General features: G+C 47.3%; 2 protein-coding genes across 2 annotated transcripts; both read left to right on the forward strand.

Annotated features, from left to right (window-relative positions):
- The first annotated feature begins 3,974 nt into the window (after positions 1-3,974).
- Positions 3,975-6,059, forward strand: GGS22DRAFT_31699 (NUDE protein). The gene is made up of 2 exons (XM_047966796.1): positions 3,975-4,383; positions 4,463-6,059. The coding sequence occupies exons 1-2, from the start codon at positions 4,156-4,158 to the stop codon at positions 5,993-5,995; spliced, it is 1,761 nt and encodes a 586-aa protein (XP_047817333.1). The 5' UTR covers positions 3,975-4,155; the 3' UTR covers positions 5,996-6,059.
- Positions 6,060-12,373: 6,314 nt separating this feature from the next.
- GGS22DRAFT_31726 (acetyl-CoA carboxylase) lies at positions 12,374-19,817 on the forward strand. The gene is made up of 4 exons (XM_047966797.1): positions 12,374-12,803; positions 12,862-13,127; positions 13,191-18,040; positions 18,099-19,817. Exons 1-4 carry the CDS (start codon positions 12,627-12,629, stop codon positions 19,634-19,636), a joined length of 6,831 nt encoding a protein of 2,276 aa, XP_047817334.1. The 5' UTR covers positions 12,374-12,626; the 3' UTR covers positions 19,637-19,817.
- Positions 19,818-20,934: the final 1,117 nt, after the last annotated feature.

The raw sequence follows: 20,934 nt of genomic DNA on the forward strand, positions 1-20,934 counted from the left end.
TTAAAAGGCTAATTTAGTTGGAAACACTTGTATGTGTGGCCGGATTGGTTTCGTAGAGTAGCGAAGGACTCTCTAATTTACCTCATAACCATTCTATAGCAGCTTACCTTTGTTTTAGAAAGGTTGCGTCAAGTCTGGATATATCGCCATGGAGGCCCCCTGTATCAACAAGACGGACCATGAGAGGTGTCGGTCAACAAATTGATTCTAGCTCAGCAATCTATATACTTTTACAAGTCCTTCCTGTCGTCCTCGGAGATATCTAAAATCAATAGAGAAGAGGATGTATTTTTTCCCCAAAAAATCGCGCCGATCAATCTCCATTCCCTACCTGGTACCATCAGGTTTCAAGGTGCTTGAATACACCGCGGAGATCTCTAGAACTCACATACAGCATCGCATATACTCCTAGGGTGGCCCCGGCTACTTGGAGGGTTGATATGTCTAGAAAATGATATATGACAAACTTGAGGGGATTCCCAGCCCCAATATAAAAACAGAGATCATGTGACGCTGCATGTGGCTTTGTTTGCTGCCTTGTTATTGGAATGGGAAAGCCAATCAGTTGCAAGGCATATCGTAATAATTGAGGGGTCACAGCGTGAAGGGAAGTCAGATGAGTGTTTTTCTTTCGAAGAATTATCTTTAAACTTTTTCAATCAAAGGCCAGTATATCATCACCGCTGTCGTGATAGCATCAGTTTTGAGACGGACAGGGCATAACTCTTGGGATTAATGAGTATGGTTGTAACAACTCTCCACTTTTATCTTCGAGCGAAAATCCAAGTATTTCATGACCTAGCAAACATCAGTTTTTAGAACAGTCTTGACATCAGCTCATGCCGGCTAACCTAGTAATTGAATAGATAACGATGATCGCTGTCAGCCCCTATCGAATTGCAAGACGACTCAATTACGTAGCGAACCCGCTAGAACGAACAATGGCGGTTGAGAACCCGAATGGCCAACCTTGGCTCATTACAAACAATATCTCGATTAGATGAGACATGAGGATGTCGGAAATAGGGGTATAAATTCCTAGGTACCTAGGTAGATATCGCTCAATACCAGAGACCTTAAAGTCACCCAACACGAGAGCTCGACGAAGCTTTAGGTCCTATAACCGAGCTTGAACAACTAGGGAGGTAATTGAGGGCACATATGCACCATTCAGCAATTGATCGTGTTTTCGCGCCCGCAATCACAGTTCCAATATCATGGCCTAGGGGCAGAATGCCTACCTATCTAGGTACCTACTAGGCGCACACTTACCATTTCAACCTCAGGCGAATTCTACGTCCAAGACATATTCAACATGACCACGGAAGTGCCATACCTACCTACCTAGTAGGTAACAGCAGCTGGGGTGCCCGATATGGAAGGATGAACATCATCAGGCACATACAGGAGCGCCGGAATAGATGCTGAATTAGATTGGAGAGGTGAGAGTGGTATCATTGTAACATCGTATGTATAGGATTACATTGGCAATAGACGTTAGCTTACGTACATATCAAAGGCTCGTTTCGGTCAATATTACTCCTCACCTCCATAGTTTGACGGAATTGATACAAGATGATGTACAGCTACAATATGGGGCGCTGTTCGACTGCTCATACGGTCGTACTATAAAAGAAGCGTCGAATAAACTAGAATATAGGTAGGTAAGTATCGATCTTATATTAATTTTCAACCCTTTTCACGGTTAAGTAGGAAATATGCTCTCTGGCCATCGGTTCTATGTATGTATGATTTAAGAACATATAGCTGGGCTCTTCAAAACTCATCATGAATGGCTTGAACACGAGACTATATCTTATTGAAGAAAACAGCAGTTCAACCTTTGCCAGATCCTAGAATACGAGCACAGATGGAATGGAGTTTGCTGGCTATACCAAACCACATCGTCCTACTAAAATTACCGACAACCAGTTACCACTATCGGCAGAAGTATGAGCAAAGAATACTCGGAAACCGCAATAGGCTCGCGCCTACACTGTACTGACTGTAAGGTTGACTGGGATATATCTGATCATGCCAGCAACTTCACAAGCACGTCGCTAAGCACCAACAAGAGCATTCTCTAACACTAACATCATTAGCCATTGAGTGATTGTAGGCTACGATTTTGGTTAAAGCTCTTGAAGTAGAACAATAGCTTCACTTACATATATGGTAAGTGTAGGAGTTCCTTAGGTAGGAGAGGTAGAGCTTGACCTCCCATCATCTATAGAATGAGGAGAAAAGGGGCTAATCAGTCTGCTAGGGCATATGTAGGGGTTAAAAGTTCGTGAGGCGCAATTAGCGGCACTCAAACCACGTCACGACCCTACCCGCATTGCTTTATCGACCTCATAGCCCAACCTAGTCTTAGAAGGATTTCTCAACGACGGAATAGCTCATTGTTGGAGGGAGGCTATCGTTTCGATTAAACAGGAACACTGACAAGTGTACGTCAATTTTTTGTTTAAATCGTTTAAACAAAGAATCGTGAATCGTGCCGGGTGGCACTGGGGTATCGATGAAAAAGATCGAAAAAAAGATGATTTCGACCAATTGAATTAGAACTAGACTTCATGCAGTGATGAGCGGCATAAGGGATCCTTGCCGATGCTGACACTAAGGATGGCAGATTTGCGACTTGGCATTTCGTCTGAGCTTATGTAGGGTAGTCTGTAGCTTGGGCTGGGAGACTAAGTACCTACTAGGTAGACTAAGAAAATCTACCCCATGAAGTTGGGTACAGCTTGAAACGCTAGACAGGGCAATGATACACCGCTCTGCCAATATAAAATTGTGTCAAGGTGTAGCCGCTGGCGCATGAGCCTCTAAAATAACTACTGCATCATAGGTACAACATGATGCCTAACCGCATTGAATGACTCCTTTAGGAGTGCAGCACTAAGTGGGTTGATGGACGTAGTGCTTTGACTGCTAGGGTACCTCTAGGTCATTTATGTGATAGTTCGGAATAGAGTCTAAAATACAGGTACAAATACAGGTACATCGTAGAATTGATGGATGCGGTTACTGGTGAAGTAACGATTGGGTAATGTGAACTTTAAAGATGGTTGAAGGTTTGACATTTGACAACTGGGCAACGTCTTTCTTCAATCTAATAATAGCAAATAGAATTTGTGGGATAAACGTGGTCCTAACCTTAAGTAAACAAATAAGTACATGTCTTACATAGTAGGCATACATATAATGCAAAGTATATTCCGAGATACACGACACACTGGTGGGGCATTTGACGAATAGCATTTGGAAAGCAACAGGACCAAACGGGTTGTCAGGGTAGCAGGCACGAACACACGTCCCGCGCTAAACCCGAAACATATTAGCGTGATGTTGTTTGAAGGGGGGAGTGACTTGGAGAATGTTGACACTGGGAGGGAAAGAGGAAAGCGCTACCACTATACAACAATTCCATCTCGACTCTCCCGGTTCATCGTCGACAACCCGAGTCCGTCTTTTCGCCAAACAACACGACACGACAGACGACAAACGGCGCACGGTAAGTTCAACGACAAACTCGAAATCCAGACGACGACGACGAATACTGCGACACCGGACCTTAACAACTTGACGATTTATTCCATTCTCAAACACACTCCCACCTTGCGACCTAATACGCCACACAATACACGATTCCTCACGTAACCTGACAGAGGAACACATGCACGTAAGTTTGTGCTCATGCGTGTGTGCGCTCTTGTGAATTCCGCAAAGAAAGATGCGACAAACAAAGGATAATATATCCATAGGATAATAGACAGTACTGACTATCACTTTAGAAGAAAGGATACCTTTTTTAGGTAGTTTTTACTATCACTTCTCATTCACGACCGTCATTCATTCACTATATTCTTCATTTTAATTTTACGACATACATACACACAAAAACGTACAAACGCCTACGCCCACGCCCACACGCACAATATCTCTTTTGTTACATTTACGACATTCGATTCTTCTTTAACACTAGAACGACGACACGATCTAAGGAAGTGTCGCATATCAGTCTATCACGTTAAATCAGCAGTAGAACCGAATACCCGGGACTTCCCCCTTCACCGCCAATGCGACAACAACATTTCTAGGCGAGACCGATTTGCGCACACAGCACATTTCCAAAATCAACAATCAACAAACATGGCTGAACCGCCCTCGTCACCGCCGAACGAGTCCGCTACTCCTGAAGAATCCCTTGCTTGGTATAAGAGACAGTATGAATTGTTGGCCGATGAACTTGCCGATTTTCGTGAATCTAGTCACGACCTAGAGGCCGAGCTTGAGAAAGACTTAGATGCTGCCGACAAGCGACAACGCGATCTTCTCCAAAAAGCCGAAGAATTACAATTTGAAGTTGACGAGTGGAAAGTAAGTATATCCTAATTTTTCGGTCGTATACGGCAATTTCTTATTTCCCCGCCGATCGACGACTAACTATTTCTACTAGGAAAAATGCAAGAAGGCAAAGTCCGAGTCAAACACAGCGCAAAACGCTTTGGAGAAGGAGATTACGAATCTCCGCGACTCCAACCGTACCTTGCAGCTGAAGTTACGCGACATAGAGGTGGCCAACGATGATTTTGAGCGGCAAGCACGGAACACCACGTCATCTCTCGAGGACTTGGAATCTAAATACAACGTGGCTATCGAGAGATCTGTGATGATGGAGGAGGAGATAAAGATAGGCGAGCAAGAACGAGAGAATTTGCGCATCGAGTCTCAGAGATTGCGAGAGGAGCTATCAGATCTGAAGGTAGAAGCCGAGATTATGCAAGATAAGATCAAGAAAGCAGAGATCCGTCATCTGTCCGCCATTTCCACAGATATCTCTATCCCCGAATCGCCCACGTTCGAGGACTCACCACGCTCTTCCATGGCAAGCTCCCCTCTTGTCACTACGCCCCCCGACGATATATCTTTGCCGCCTTCAAACAAAGGCGCTCCTACGCTCAACGAGCCTCCGTCGCCGCCTATGTCAGATGCTTCAGCGTCTTTCCCACGACCTGCCTCCAAGCTGAAGACGCCCGCTCCCTCGGCCCAGAAGAGATCTCGTCTTCCTTCCGCAGATCGCAGCATTACTCCCAAACCGAAAGCCGCCGCTTCTGCCACCATGCGCCCTCCGGGTATGCGCTCTGCTACTACTAGCCATAGTAGTACAGCGCGCACACCCGCGCCAAAACGTGTCACTACAGGCCGTTCAGCTTCGAATAGGCTTCCAGCTTCGACTTCTCTTAACCACGTGCGGACTCTCACTGCTCAAATGCAACGGTTAGAGGCTCGAGTTCAGTCAGCGCGGTCTAAGTTACCCGCTCCTGTCAGCACCCCACCACGCGCATCTCCTAGATCATCGGCTGTTGGTACAGGTCAAGTGCCTTCCACGGTTACGATGCGTTCGCGGAAGCGCACGATCGGTTCTGTGACATCCTCCATAGCAGATGAGACTCCAACACAGGCTACAACGACGAGGCATGTGTCTAGGTTAAGTACTTCGGGAGTATCGAGATTATCTTTCGGCCCGCTGCCTAATCGAACCAACCATTATGATCCGGATAGCTCGTCTGTCAGTATATCTCGACCTAGTAGCCGAGCCAGCATCTCAAGCTATGCCAGACCTGAGAGACCGCCGAGTCGTACCGAGATTCCCCGTCCCATGTCTCGCACAAGCTTCTCGGGTGCAAGAACACCTTTGGGAATAAGGCCTAGAAGTTCTTTTAGTGGAAGTCTGCATAGCCATTCCCAGAGCGTTAACCGTATCGACCCGGACGAGTTCGATGAACGTTTCGAGGAGCGCACTCCAAGTCGCCGAGGCACCTATAGCAAGTTCGATGGTGATGGGTCAGCCAGTAGCATACCTATGCCTCGTCGACAGAGCGGCGGAATGCACTCGACTCGCAGAACTAGTGGTGGCAGTACCAGTGCATCAAGCGAAGCTCCGACCGGCAGACCGAGAAAATTAAGCGATCTCGGGGAGACTTACTAGTCTTCCCTATGACCTTTTTCACTTCTCTTCCCCTGTATTTTACGGAAGTGCTGCATACAAACAGCATTGTCAAATAAAATACAGGAGGTTCTAGCATTATACCTTCGTCGAGGCGTTGAGCCGAGGCGTCATGAGTTACGGACGGATTTGCATATCGATTCATCGCCGACACACATACTGGCTTTTCTCATCATTACAGGCGAAGGGGTGTTTTTCGGCCGGATAGTATGTGGGCAAGCATTTCCTCCTCGGTTGGCCTGGCAGGACGAATTGACGGTGCTTTTTATTTTCCTATTTCTCCCCATATTTCAAGGCGAGGTGGGGGGATGCGGGGGCGTTCACGGTAGACCCGGACTCGGGCGGCATTACAGATTGAATGTTGACCTTTTTCTCCTGCAACCCCCTTTTTTTCATTGGACATACCCCCGGCGGTCGACGGTTTCCAAGGTTGATGACAACTCATTTTTCTTCTTCTTCCCCCTTTACCCCTCTGCGTGTGTGTATTCAAGTGTGTCTTTAATGGAATGGAACCATCCCCTCCCCCTCCTTGTACATATGCGTCGCGGGAAAACTGAAATGGTACGACGGATTATGGGGTTTTCAAGGACCCCCGGGGAATCACAGATATAAGATAAGATCGAAAGACTGAAAAGGGAGAGTCGAGGATCTGGATCTTGGAATTGTGGTTGTAGTAGTAATACGAGCCTAAACGGCATAACAATTTTTCTTTTCCTTTGTTAAAATATTAAGATAAGATATTCTTCTGCATGTACCGGTTCCGCGTTAGGCGTGAGATAGTTAAGCTTGTTGCTGTTGTTGTTGGTGAGAGGCCAAGAGGGGATGTGGCCGTGATTACTTGTAAGGTAGTGTTGGTTGTAGAATGCGTAGTGTAGTATTAGGTAGACTTGGGGGTAGATGGAATTCCTCCGTAACTAACTAGACTGTCTGGGCTGTTATCTCGGCTGTGCGTGTTCGTGAGGTGCTGTTCGCTCGTCTTATATCGGACTCCCGTGGGTGAGTTGGATGTAGGGGGTGTTCCACGTATGACGTTTACCTGGAACATCATGTGGTGTATCATGCATGGAATGTTTATACGCCCATGTAATTGTGTCGTGGCGACTAGGCATCTTCTACGATAAAATAGCGGTCGAGTCATTACATCGAATAGAATAACTTATCTATCAAGGGATCAAAAAGTATCAATCAAGGAGCTCGCCACTTGGGATTGAAACACCCTCCTCGATTTATACTAGGGCTGACTGGGTCAAGGTGGCACTTAGCTGAGACTACTCGGTACTTTGAGGTATAGGACAACTAGATCTAGGTAGGCAGGCGTCTGAAATAACTTAACCCCCTAAGTAGATATTTTTTCTATAAAGAAGCGGCGTGATAACAGGTAGGTACCTAGGTACCTATCATATAAGCAGCGCTTGGGTTCGGGTCCTGGGCACCTAGAGACTAGGTAGGGTAGGTAGACATGACTCTCACGTAGCTACCATGTCAGCGAATATCTCTTCATAGAAGGTAACCAAGCATCACACATAAGTAAGGATCATTCCTTTAATGGGTTTCAGGGGGGTGCTTATACACTACGTGTATTCCAAGCTTGAGAGGTTATAGGGAGCTTCTGGGGAAAGAGTCCGGATCTTACTAGATCGAATAACTACCTAATAAAACGTAGTAAATACATCAGGTACCTAGGGAAGTGTACCTAACCTCCCTACACACCCACTTAGATAATAAAAAGATGTTGGCTCTTTAGCTCAGCGAGATAGAGTTGAATGATGCGGGAGGACTAATCTATATATGCATTCCTTCCGAGCTTCAATGTAGGTATTCTAATCTCCGGGCGACCTAATCTCACGGACCTAACGTTATAAGATGTAAGAGCAACCTACCTATATCCTATCATGAAGTTGCTGCGTCGATATGATAGATATGTGCTGTCGAAGCAAGACATGATATGAGAAAGGGTGATCTAGTTCATGGTCTCAAGCTACCAACTTACATCTACTGAAGAAGGTATAGGTATACGGCTGGTCGATCATCGGGAAATCTGGATTGGGTACCCTTACAAACTCTCGATCTTATCATATTTCTTGCATGATCTTGCTTTATGTATGCCCTATCGGAAGGGCTACCATACATTAGTCCCCTTGAATACCCGATGGTTACTAAGTGATCTACGACCTACATAATATGTACTTTCACGTGTGGACTTTGAAATCGAAGATAGGTACCTTATCAAAACAAATAAAATTACCTAATTATTTGGTGATATATCTAAAATCATGACATTGTTTTCTTCTGAAGAGTCGTTGTAGCAGTACAGCGCATGCGTGAGCCATGTGTGAAGAACCTCATAGGCACGTGTCTCGAGCATGGTTGAAGTGAAGTTTAAGTGCCCGGTAATCAACCATACTCGGACCGGTTTATTCTAGAAGAATCAATGCACATGTCGCTAGGTAGGGTTCGTCGATGACACTTCCCTAATTGGGTTGGGATAAGGCTGGAGTTTACTGTAGAGTTTCTAAGTTCTTACTATTACTGCATTAGGAATATCCGTATTTGGCAGTTGAAAGGATCGTTCATTCGTCATGGTTGTGTCCAAACTAGACCCGGAGTGGACCTACAACACCTGCGCCGTAAGCTGCTGACGGTTACGCGTTAGTAGCGAATCTACAAGTAGCTATTCCTTGTATCAACCCGCAATGATAGAATAGCTTGACGAGTAAGCCGTGCTTGGATCTCTCGCGTATTAAGGCCGAGCGGAATCACCTCTAATCATCTAGACTAGATAATACCTACCTAGCATCTTGGTTTAAGGTAGGAGCCGAGAGTTTAACAGCGACTTCTCAAGACTTCATTCGTCGAGTGATCTTATCTTCGAGACCAGCATACTGTGCTAGTCGCTAAGTCTAGGCTGACATTTTACAGAGTCCGAAAGCTTTACCCAATGACAATTGCTGACGCGGAGCCGTACTCGGACCATGTGCCTTTTACATATTCGACATCGACTTGGCCTGACGTCGCCGGCGAGCTAAAGCCACATGCTTATTGATGATATGCGGGAAATAGTAGTTGCGGTTCTCAGACCTACCTACTAGGTAGTCTGCTAGTGCCGGAACGAGACCAAGCGGATTTGCTCTGGGGAAGTTATTGTAAGCCCTTGCTTACGCGAAAAAGACCGGAGCTTGTTGCCTACGCCGTACGAATAGGTGGCGAGTAAGAACGCATCTCTCGGTGATGAATCTTGAGTGCTTATATCCTATTCCACATAATAGCGAATTGTTCAATAGGACTAACTCACCGGTCGACGCTGTCCGCGGACCAGGTAACGTGCTTGCCGTACTAACATGGATGGATGAAGGCTGGATCCTTCAGGAGTATCTTAGCTAACCAGGCAGCCAGGAATCCAAGATCCAGCGGATATTCCCCATGCGGTAAGAGGCCTGAACGAGACACAATGCGGTCCTACCTCACTAAGTAAGATCAGGAAGATTATGGATCCATGGACGCTTGATAAGATATGGGATTGTGATTGAGGCGTGGTAACTCATGCTGGTGATCGGGCTTTATGCAGGCTTACGCACCCACCACAATAGTTTGGTTGTTCCGAATCTCACCGGACATGAAGTTGGGGATTTGCGTCGTCGCTGTGGAGATGAGAAACGCTTGGTCTTCTCGCTTGCCATTGAAATATTATGAGAGTGGACAATAGAGAAGAAAAAACTAGCTCAGTGGTCCAATAGATCAACAGCTTATTATGTAACTCAACTCAATAATTGAGAGATGGCGGTTCGGCGTGACTAGAATCGACCGTGGACTAGTGTAGCTATGTAGCCGGCTAGCATCTTAGATGCCGGTATATTGAATCGGATAGGATAGAAAAGAAATATCCAAGATTGGATTTGAAGCGTTTTAACCCCCGAACTTATAAGTTGGTACTAACTTAGTTGGGCGATTACCTACTAGTCCGATAATTCATTATTCCGATAACTCGATAGTTAACTAATCCAGGAACTGGGCTGGGCTTGCTTTGCCTAACTGGACTCCAAATGAACCCAGTTGATTGGGTTGATTGGGTTGTCGCACGAGTTGTGGTGGTCTCTTAGTCCCTACCGTTTTCTTAGTGCCAAAGCTTACCCCAACAATTGAGTTTACCGACGTCGAGATCCAATGTGAAACGTTGCGAACCTAATCTATTCTATACTTAGATAGTAGCCCAACTGTCTCTATAAGCATTGTATCTTCTGCAAGATGATATAACGAAGTGGTAATCGAGTAGAAGACGAGATCGTAACTGCGGAAAGTGATATAATCCTGCGAAAATATGGCTGTGAGACATTTCATCATTCCCTAGTTCACTGGAAAGTAAGCAGATTCCACTACGATTACCAACACCACCCGTATGACGGAGTTGTCGATAGTTTCGTAGGGGTGATGCACAGTAAGCACGAGGCGTTGCGTGACATCTATCGAGGGGATATGTACTTGTGGCGGCCCGTCACCGGCCGAACGGGAGGTTGAAAGAAGGAAAAAGAGATTGACAAGAATGGGAAAGAAAAAGAAAAAAAAGAAAAATAGAACTCTCACTCAATCTTGTCCCGCTCTCCGATTCGACTATTGCCAAATCGGGAAGTATTTGTTGGGTGTCGGGTAATAAGTGGAGATAAAGAGATAAAATCCACCGTTGTATGGCACCGATGAAAAAGAGATCTTGTTACCGTACTAGGCGTACCTAGGTACAGTTTGTCTCAACGGCCAGCCATCCTCATATCCACTGGAAAAGCAAAAAAGTCAAAAACAGCCTCGACGAAAAACCCGGTTCGAAGATATTTCGACATTGGAAGAATCTAGACATGGGACTGGGCGATAGAACCAATAAATAGATTTCATAGAGATTGGAGTTTGATCTAGAAGTGGTTTATAAGATGCCAGGGGGAGTAAATAGTAAGTCCGAAGGCGATCTTCTAATATCAACCGCGGACCTGGGAAACCAAAAATTAGTAGATCAGACATTGTGCTCAGTCTTGATTAAGAATAGTCTCCCTCCCGTCGTTGATTAAATTTGACAGACCCGTTGCTCATTGGGACCTCAGGGTATACGATACCTTGATAGGAGCGATGGTTGGATGGATAGGTATGTTCAGGCAAATGCGGTTTGATGTTGATAGCAAAGTTATCATCATCATTCTTTAGATGCTTGTGACAGTCCCATATCCCATCGGATATGTTAGGTACCTTCCAGGGCTTCCAGGGCGGAATACGGTGTCTACGTCGGACTTAAAGAACGCCAAAAAGATGATGAATTTGAAATGTTCCGCCATCGATCCGACGTACGGTACCTTCAATTCGAAGTCTAAAATCTTATTCAGCCATGTGGAGACGTTTGGAGCTTGAGCCTGTACTTACTATGATGGTACACATCTATCAGCGTTTATATGTGACTGGAACACTTTTTGGCCCGGATTGGTACGACGTGGTACCCACCCTGATTTGTACCTGTACCCACTTGCAGGCGCGCCCGTCGCAGTAGACCCGACCCGGGACGTAGATTCTACATAATGTACATAGTACTTAAGTACCTAGGTATTTTCTAACTTTGGAGGACGCTAGCTGATGGATGTCCCCAACACCCTGGGGAACTTTGCGATTGGCCAAATTGGTGACCTAATTGTCGATCACCACCGTGGAATTAGTTTATTTAGTTCATTTTAACCATATCAGCCTCGCTGGTCTACGCTGGATTTACCAGGTTTTTAGTGCTAGGTTTGATCCTCTTTTTTTCTTCTGGGATTTCTGGGACATACATACATTACGATATCCCATCCCGTCCAAATAAGCTGGATGTCCGTCAATCCTCTCTGATATTTTTCATTCCTTGACGCAATCTTGTCCTTACCCTCGAATTGTTGTTGTCGTCCATGCTTCAACATTTCCTTACCCCTCCATCCCACTCTTTCAACTTCATCGATGAATGGGACATCTTGTACGGTTAACCTTACCTGTTGATTTGTTGCACTTGTAAGTTCGGAACTCTTTTATAAGCATATGTATTTAGGCATTGTTTACGCGCAATTCGTTACGGTCACTGCACCCTGCTACCTGCCGCCGTACCCGTTTGGATCGACGGGAAATCGCAAGGGACCTAGCTCAACAACGACTTCTGTTTTGTTCGATTGTGGGATTAAATTGGAACTTGCCCAATTCTTCAAATGGTTCAACTCCCAGCTGACTTCATACTTTTTGCTCTGAACCAGATCTCCTCTACTTCTTCGACATAGAAACCAACCCTTTGGTTTTCTACTCGACTGTCCTCCTTCCTTCCCTTCCTCTGACAAAAAATACGGGAGGTCAGCTTGAATTCTTGCTTACTCCCTATCTCGCTTCGAGTCAGCCTACAACATTGTTGCTCGTTCCTAATTCGGTACCACCGGAAAACCGAGTTATTCCGTTTGCTCTTGTTCTGTAAAACACCATTGCGAATCTTTGGCGCTTTGCAGGAGCTCGATCCGGGCATCCGTTATTCTTTAATGACCCGTTAACTATCCTATTCCGAATAATCACTCCAACTCCCTTAACATACGTCCCGGAGGTTTCCTGCCTCTCCACTTCCACAACCGACATCATGACCCCTCCAACGAATGGCACCCGAACGGTGCCTATCACCAACGGCAAAGTCACATACGCCGAGAAACACAAGCTACCAGAACACTTCATTGGTGGCAACAAATTAGAAAATGCACCTCCGTCGAAAGTGAAGGATTTCGTTGCTTCGCACGATGGACATACCGTAATCTCAAACGTGAGTCTGAAGAAGTTGGTTATTGCAAAATCTGGCGAATAGAAGCTGACGTTTGTAGATCCTAATCGCCAACAATGGTATTGCTGCCGTGAAGGAAATCCGATCTGTACGAAAATGGGCGTACGAAACATTCGGCGACGAGAGAGCCATTCAGTTCACGGTTATGGCAACACCGGAAGATCTTGCGGCCAACGCGGATTATATCCGAATGGCTGATCACTATGTGGAAGTTCCCGGTGGCACAAATAACCACAATTACGCTAACGTGGAGCTGATTGTGGATGTCGCTGAACGCATGAACGTTCACGCTGTTTGGGCTGGATGGTGAGTTCTAGAAACGAGCCTATAAGCTGGGTCTTTGATGAATTCGTGCTAACGGCAATTTAGGGGACACGCCTCAGAAAACCCTAAGCTTCCAGAGTCTTTGGCAGCATCACCCAAAAAGATTGTCTTTATCGGCCCTCCGGGATCTGCCATGCGCTCTCTCGGTGACAAGATCTCTTCTACTATCGTTGCACAGCATGCCCGAGTGCCTTGTATCCCATGGTCAGGAACTGGCGTCGACACTGTTGTAGTGGATGACAAGGGTATTGTCACAGTTGCTGATGAAGTATACATGAAGGGATGCGTCAGTTCTTGGGAAGAGGGTCTGGAGAAGGCTAAAGAAATTGGCTTTCCGGTGATGATCAAGGCCTCCGAAGGTGGCGGCGGTAAAGGTATCCGAAAAGCCATGTCCGAAGAGGGATTCGAACAATTATACAATGCCGCAGCGAGTGAAATTCCTGGTTCTCCGATCTTTATCATGAAGTTGGCAGGCAATGCTCGACATTTGGAGGTGCAATTGCTGGCTGATCAGTATGGTAACAATGTCTCGCTTTTTGGTAGAGATTGTTCCGTACAACGAAGACACCAGAAGATCATTGAGGAGGCACCTGTCACAATCGCCAAGCCGCCTACATTCAAGGGCATGGAAGATGCTGCTGTGCGACTTGGACGTCTAGTCGGTTACGTCTCCGCCGGAACCGTTGAATATCTTTACTCTCACGACGACGACAAGTTCTATTTCTTAGAGTTGAACCCTCGTCTCCAAGTAGAGCACCCTACTACGGAAATGGTCAGTGGTGTGAACTTGCCAGTTGCTCAATTGCAAGTCGCTATGGGTATTCCTCTCCACCGAATTAGCGACATCCGATTACTCTATGGTGTTGACCCTAAACTCACCACCGAGATCGACTTTGAATTCAAGGCTCCAGGAAGCGAGAAGACCCAGCGACGACCACAGCCGCGTGGCCACTGCACTGCGTGCAGAATTACTTCCGAAGATCCTGGCGAGGGATTCAAGCCTTCAAACGGTGTGATGCATGACCTCAACTTCCGAAGTAGTGCAAACGTTTGGGGTTATTTCTCTGTCAGTACTGCGTCCAGTATTCACAGTTTCTCTGACAGTCAATTCGGTCACATTTTCGCTTATGGCGAGAACCGAGCTGCCTCGCGGAAGAACATGGTAGTTGCCTTGAAGGAGTTGAGCATTCGTGGTGACTTTAGGACGACCGTCGAATATCTAATTAAACTTCTTGAGACGGAAGCGTTCGAAGATAACACAATCACGACTGGCTGGCTTGATGAGCTTATTTCAAACAAGCTGACTGCTGAGCGACCGGATCCCATGCTAGCTGTCGTCTGCGGAGCCACCACCAAGGCTCATATTGCTAGCGAGGCTGTCATCGCAGAGTACCGGTCTGGCCTTGAGAGAGGTCAAGTGCCCTCTAAGGACATTCTGAAGACAGTATTTCCGATTGACTTCATTTACGAAGGTCACCGGTATAAATTTACTGCTACTCGTGCTGCCGTTGACAGCTACCATCTCTTCATTAACGGCTCCAAATGTTCCGTTGGAGTCCGTGCCCTTAGCGATGGTGGGCTACTCATCCTTCTCGATGGACGTAGTCACAGCGTATACTGGAAGGAAGAGGTTGGCGCCACCCGTATTTCCGTCGACAGCAAGACCTGCCTTCTGGAGCAGGAGAACGACCCTACTCAGCTGCGCTCGCCTAGCCCTGGCAAGCTTGTGAAATACACTGTAGAAAACGGTGAACACGTTAAAGCTGGACAGACGTATGCTGAGGTTGAGGTTATGAAGATGTTCATGCCTTTGATCGCCCAAGAAGATGGTATCGTGCAGTTGATTAAGCAGCCTGGCGTCACTATCGAAGCTGGCGATATCCTCGGTATTCTTGCTCTTGACGACCCCTCTCGCGTCAAGCAAGCGCAGCCATTCCTTGGACAGCTCCCTGAATTCGGACCGCCTCAGGTTACGGGCAACAAGCCTGCGCAGAGATTCGCTTTGACATATAACATCCTTAAGAATATCCTCTCGGGTTACGACAACTCCGTCATCATGCAACAAACGCTGAAAGAGATGATCGAAGTGTTGCGGAACCCCGAGCTCCCATATAGCGAATGGGCAACTCACCATGCTGCGCTTCACTCTAGGATGCCGCACAAGCTTGACGTTCAATTGACTCAAGTGGTTGATAAGGCCAAGGGTCGCGTTGCAGAGTTCCCCGCTAAGACTTTATCTAGAACTCTTACGAAGTTCTTGGACGACAACACTACTCCTAGTGAAGCTGACGCGCTGCGAACAACCATTGCGCCGTTGGTTGAAATCGTCGACAACTATGCTGATGGCCAGAAAGTGCACGAACTTAATGTTATCGCGGGCTTCCTCCAGAGCTACGCTGATATTGAGACCCGCTTCTCGGGACGGCGAAGCCAGGATGAGGAAGTAATCCTAAAGCTTCGTGAAGAGAACAGAGAAGATTACATCAAAGTCATCCAAGTAGTCCTATCTCACAGTCGCGTCGGCTCAAAGAATCATCTCATCTTGGCCATTCTGGATGAATATCGCCCGAACAAGCCTAACGTCGGCAATATTGGAAAGCACTTAAGACCAGTCCTGCGCAAGCTCACGGAACTCGAGTCGCGTCAGACTGCTAAGGTTTCTCTGAAAGCTCGTGAAATTCTGATTCAGTGCGCGCTACCGTCCCTGGAAGAGCGAACCGCTCAAATGGAACACATCCTACGTTCTTCTGTTGTTGAGAACAAGTATGGTGAGACTGGCTGGGATCACAGAGAGCCCAACCTCGATATCATCAAGGAGGTGGTCGATTCCAAATACACCGTTTTTGACGTGTTGGCATCCTTCTTCGCCCACGAAGATCCCTGGGTCAATGCTGCCGCCCTAGAGGTGTACGTCCGCCGAGCCTATCGTGCGTACAACTTTAAGAAATTAGAATACCACGATGATGAGACAGACTCGGTCCCTCTATTCTTGTCTTGGGACTTTTCCTTCCGCAAGGTTGGGCAGACCGAATTTTCCCTCCCTCTCTCCTCGGCCAATCCATCCGTCCCTGGCACTCCTACTACGGAAGCTCCCCCCCCTTTCAATCGGATTAGCTCTGTTAGTGACATGTCTTATCTAAAGCACCGTACTGATGAGGAACCCACCCGCAAGGGTGTTGTTGTGCCTTGCAGGTACTTGGATGATGCCGACGAAATGCTCCAGAAGGCTCTGGAAGTAATACCGACCAAGAAGCGTGCCGTGCTTATCCCTGATCTCACTGGCAAGCGCAAATCATTTGCCCAGAAGCCTATAGAGGAGGAGCTAACCAACGTGGTTAATGTCGCGGTTCGTGATGTTGAGTCTTATGATGACCAAGACATTCTGAGCCGCATTCGCTCCATAATCGATTCGTTGAAGCATGATTTCATTAATCACCGGGTCCGCCGTGTTACATTTGTCTGTGGTCACAATGATGGTTCATACCCAGGCTACTACACTTTCCGTGCCCCCGAGTTCTTGGAAGACGACAGCATTCGTCATGTCGAGCCCGCTTTGGCCTTCCAGCTGGAACTTGCGCGCCTCGCCAAATTCAAGATATCCCCCGTGTTCACTGAGAACAAGAATATTCACGTGTACGAAGGCATCGGCAAAGGCGTTGACACCGACAAGAGATACTTCACGCGTGCTGTCATTCGTCCTGGTCGCCTTCGGGATGACATCCCCACCACGGAATACCTTGTCTCTGAGACTGACCGAGTCATTAATGATATTTTCGATGCCCTTGAAATCATTGGAAACAACAACTCTGACTTGAACCACATGTTCTTGAATTTCACACCGGTCTTCCAGCTGAAGCCTCAAGAGGTTGAGCAGTCCCTCCAGGGCTTCCTAGACAGATTTGGCCCCCGCGGCTGGCGTCTTCGTGTGTCTCAAGTCGAGATTCGCATTATCTGCACGGATGCATCCACGGGTATGCCTTATCCTCTACGTGTTATCATCACGAACACCTCTGGATATGTCATCCAAGTCGAAATCTACGCAGAGAGAAAGTCCGAGAAGGGTGAAATGGTCTTCTACTCCATCGGTGGCACTACAAAGATTGGGTCAATGCATCTACTACCCGTCTGCTCCCCGTACCCGACGAAGAATTGGCTCCAACCCAAGCGTTACAGGGCGCATTTGATGGGTACCCAATACGTGTACGATTTCCCCGAGCTTTTCAGGCAAGCCGTTGAAAACACTTGGACGAAGATTACCTCAACACTACCGTCCTTGGCCGTCAAGAAGCCTGCCCAGGGTGAATGCATCGACTACAGTGAACTTGTTCTCGATGATCGCGATAAGTTAATCGAGGTTTCTCGAGAACCTGGTACTAACACGTGCGGTATGGTCGGTTGGGTCATCAATGCCCGCACCCCTGAGTACCCCACTGGAAGAAAATTCGTTGTCGTTGCCAACGATATCACCTACAAGATCGGATCCTTCGGTCCCAAGGAAGACCACTTCTTCAACAAGTGCACAGAGTTGGCTCGTAGCATGGGTATCCCTCGCATTTACCTTTCAGCTAACTCTGGTGCACGACTGGGTGTTGCTGACGAGTTGATCCCGCACTTCAAGGTTGCTTGGAACGATCCAGAGAAACAAGAGTCAGGCTTCAAGTACCTCTACCTAGATGCCGATGCCAAGAAGCGATTTGAAGATGGCGCTAGGCGAGACGTTATCACCGAAGAGATTACCGAAATCGGAGAGACTCGCTACAAGATTGTCGCCGTTGTTGGTGCCGAGGATGGTCTGGGTGTTGAATGCTTAAGAGGCTCCGGTCTCATCGCCGGTGCTACCAGCCGTGCTTACAACGATATCTTCACTGTCACGCTCATTACGTGCAGATCGATTGGTGAGTTTGATCTCTGCACTCCTCCTTTTTCAACCTGATTTACTAACTATTCTTCTAGGTATCGGTGCTTACCTTGTCCGCCTTGGCCAGCGTGCCGTTCAGATTGAAGGTCAGCCCATCATCCTCACTGGTGCTCAGGCTCTCAACAACTTGCTTGGTCGCGAAGTATACACCTCAAACTTGCAACTTGGTGGTACCCAAATCATGTACCGCAATGGTGTATCGCACTTAACGGCCAATGATGACTTCGCCGGTGTCTCTAAGATCGTTGAATGGTTGTCCTTTGTTCCCGCCCAGCGCAATCTCCCTGTACCTATCCTACCTAGCCTTGACCCTTGGGACCGTGAGATCATCTACACCCCGCCAAACAAGCAGCCTCATGATGTCAGATGGCTCATCGCTGGTAAGCAAGATGAGGATAGCTTCCAACCTGGTCTCTTCGACAAGGACTCTTTCGTCGAGACACTTGGTGGCTGGGCCCGCACTGTAGTCGTCGGTCGTGCTCGCCTTGGCGGTATCCCAATGGGTGTTATTGCCGTCGAGACCCGAACTGTGGAGAACATCACTCCCGCCGACCCTGCGAACCCCGACTCCGTCGAGCAGGTCAGCAACGAAGCCGGCGGTGTTTGGTACCCTAACTCCGCGTTCAAGACTGCCCAAGCCATTAACGACTTCAACCATGGTGAGCAGCTTCCTTTGATGATCCTTGCCAACTGGCGTGGTTTCTCCGGCGGCCAGCGCGACATGTACAACGAGGTTCTGAAGTATGGTTCATACATCGTCGACGCACTTGTCAAGTTCGAGCAGCCGATCTTCGTATATATTCCCCCCTACGGTGAGCTCCGCGGTGGCTCCTGGGTTGTGGTTGATCCAACAATCAACCCCGTCGCCATGGAAATGTACGCCGACGTCGAGTCCCGCGCTGGTGTCTTGGAACCGGAGGGTATCATCGGTATTAAGTACAAGAAAGAGAAGCAGCTTGAGACCATGGCTCGCTTAGATCCTTCTTATGCTGCGCTCAAGAAGCAGGCCGCCGATACCAACCTCTCCAAGGAAGAACTTTCCGTGATCAAGGAGAGGATGGCAGAACGTGAGAGGCAACTATTGCCTATCTACGCCCAGATCAGCATCCAGTTCGCTGACCTGCACGACCGGGCCGGCCGCATGAAGGCCAAGGGCACCATTCGGGAAGCCCTTGAGTGGAAGGACACTCGTCGGTTCTTCTACTGGCGTGTGCGCAGACGTCTCAATGAAGAGCACATCCTTAAGCGTATGGCTGCTGCCTCGACTTCTGACAAGCCGACTGACTCGAACGGCGCTGAAGCTACAGAAAATCGCCAGCACCATCTCCGCCTACTCGCCGCTTGGTCTGGTATCGCCAACTTTGACCGCAGCGATCGGGATGTAGTAACCTGGTACGAAGAGAACGCGCAGACGATCGAGGCTAAGATCCAGCAGATCAAGTCTGACGCTGTCTCGAGGGAGATGGCCGACCTCGTAAGAGCTAACAAATCCTCAGCTCTCAAGGGCCTAAAAGACATGCTCCACATGATGCCCGTTGCCGAACGGGAAGAGATCATGAAATACCTGAAGTAAATCGTTGGGGTATACGAACTTGTATGATGGCGGTTGGGGTTTTAGGGGTATTATAGGGATTGATGAGGTTACAGGTATAGACAATGAATAAAGACGATCACACAATGTATAGGTAGAGAGATATCTAGTTGGTTTGATTATGGTTGGCGATTGTTTTTCTATGCTTTTTTATTACCGGCGTGGATATTTACATGGTATCCTCTTGTGTATGGTGTATAACCCTTATAAATTTCAATGTGTCTATCTATCTATCGAGAGAATAAAACTTTCGTCTTCCTTTGCTTTTGTTATTATATTCATTTGTTCGTTCCGCCACCGTAAGTTGTCTTGAGGTCATCCCGACTCCAAGTTCCCACTATGTTTACTTTCCCCGCACTATTCGCGGGGAAAGAGGAATGGTTTTAGAAAATGGGAATTTGAGATGTGGGCATTGGTCGCGCACAAACCCCCTATCACATGTTACTTTTACCCCCATTCTTTCCACGTACTAATACAGACACCCTTAGAAGGTAGCAGCGTCCAGCTACTCCTCAACAAACAAAACTGAGCGTCCCGCTTATAGACATACATTAGCAACCTCCCAGTCCTTAACGTCTTCTCAATATCATATCCCTTTTCTCGTCCTTCTTCGTAGTCCTCCTCAACGTTTGCCTCAAAGGTACCTAATGAAAGATCTTCATCTGTTCGAAGATACCCGGTCCTCGGAACGAACAGCTTTAGACAATCTTCATGGTACTCAAATGGTGATAGTTTGGATCTAATGAAGCCATGCTGCATCATTCCTCTAGTGTTCTTCGTAAATGTACGTCATCTTAGAGATCTTATTAATTCTCACACAATCATTTTATTTGTTGATAAGGTACCAAAAAATCCCAACCTCCGTTATAAGCATTCCAAATACTTGGAATCTTCCGTGACGCAGCTCCCATATCGCCCATTTCGTGATAGCGCTGAATCGGTGCTATGGCGTTCGTTTCGAACGGGACAGAAGAGCATTTCTCTGGTCTCTGTATCTAGTTCTTGGACGTCTGTAAATACTAAGTATATACTCGAGCCAGAGTTAGGTGGGCCGGCTAGGTACCTATCTTTGTCGGCTTTTGAACAGTGTTGAGATTCTATGCTTTGGTACCAGCCGCGAAAGGTACGACGGGATCCCAGATAGCTAGTTCGGTAGAGTAGGAACTCGACGGGTTCTCTTCTCAGCCGCTTCTGCAGCGTTGTTCGGGCATCAAGGGCTTGTCCCTTGGGAAGAAAGAATTGGATCACATCAAAGGTAGACTGAAGGTGAACGGCAATGA

The sequence above is a fragment of the Annulohypoxylon maeteangense genome (genome assembly GCF_022496945.1).
Source record: "Annulohypoxylon maeteangense strain CBS 123835 unplaced genomic scaffold GGS22scaffold_12, whole genome shotgun sequence".
NCBI classification, from domain to species: Eukaryota; Fungi; Ascomycota; class Sordariomycetes; order Xylariales; family Hypoxylaceae; genus Annulohypoxylon; species Annulohypoxylon maeteangense.

Bases quoted from the DNA above. Each gene is read 5' to 3' on its own strand.
- GGS22DRAFT_31726 (XM_047966797.1), top strand. From the start codon at position 12,627: ATGACCCCTCCAACGAATGGCACCCGAACGGTGCCTATCACCAACGGC. The intron at 13,128-13,190 runs GTGAGTTCTAGA...ACGGCAATTTAG, and splicing joins CACGCTGTTTGGGCTGGATG to GGGACACGCCTCAGAAAACC. The intron at 18,041-18,098 runs GTGAGTTTGATC...CTATTCTTCTAG, and splicing joins CATTACGTGCAGATCGATTG to GTATCGGTGCTTACCTTGTC.
- GGS22DRAFT_31699 (XM_047966796.1), top strand. From the start codon at position 4,156: ATGGCTGAACCGCCCTCGTCACCGCCGAACGAGTCCGCTACTCCTGAA. The intron at 4,384-4,462 runs GTAAGTATATCC...TATTTCTACTAG, and splicing joins TTGAAGTTGACGAGTGGAAA to GAAAAATGCAAGAAGGCAAA.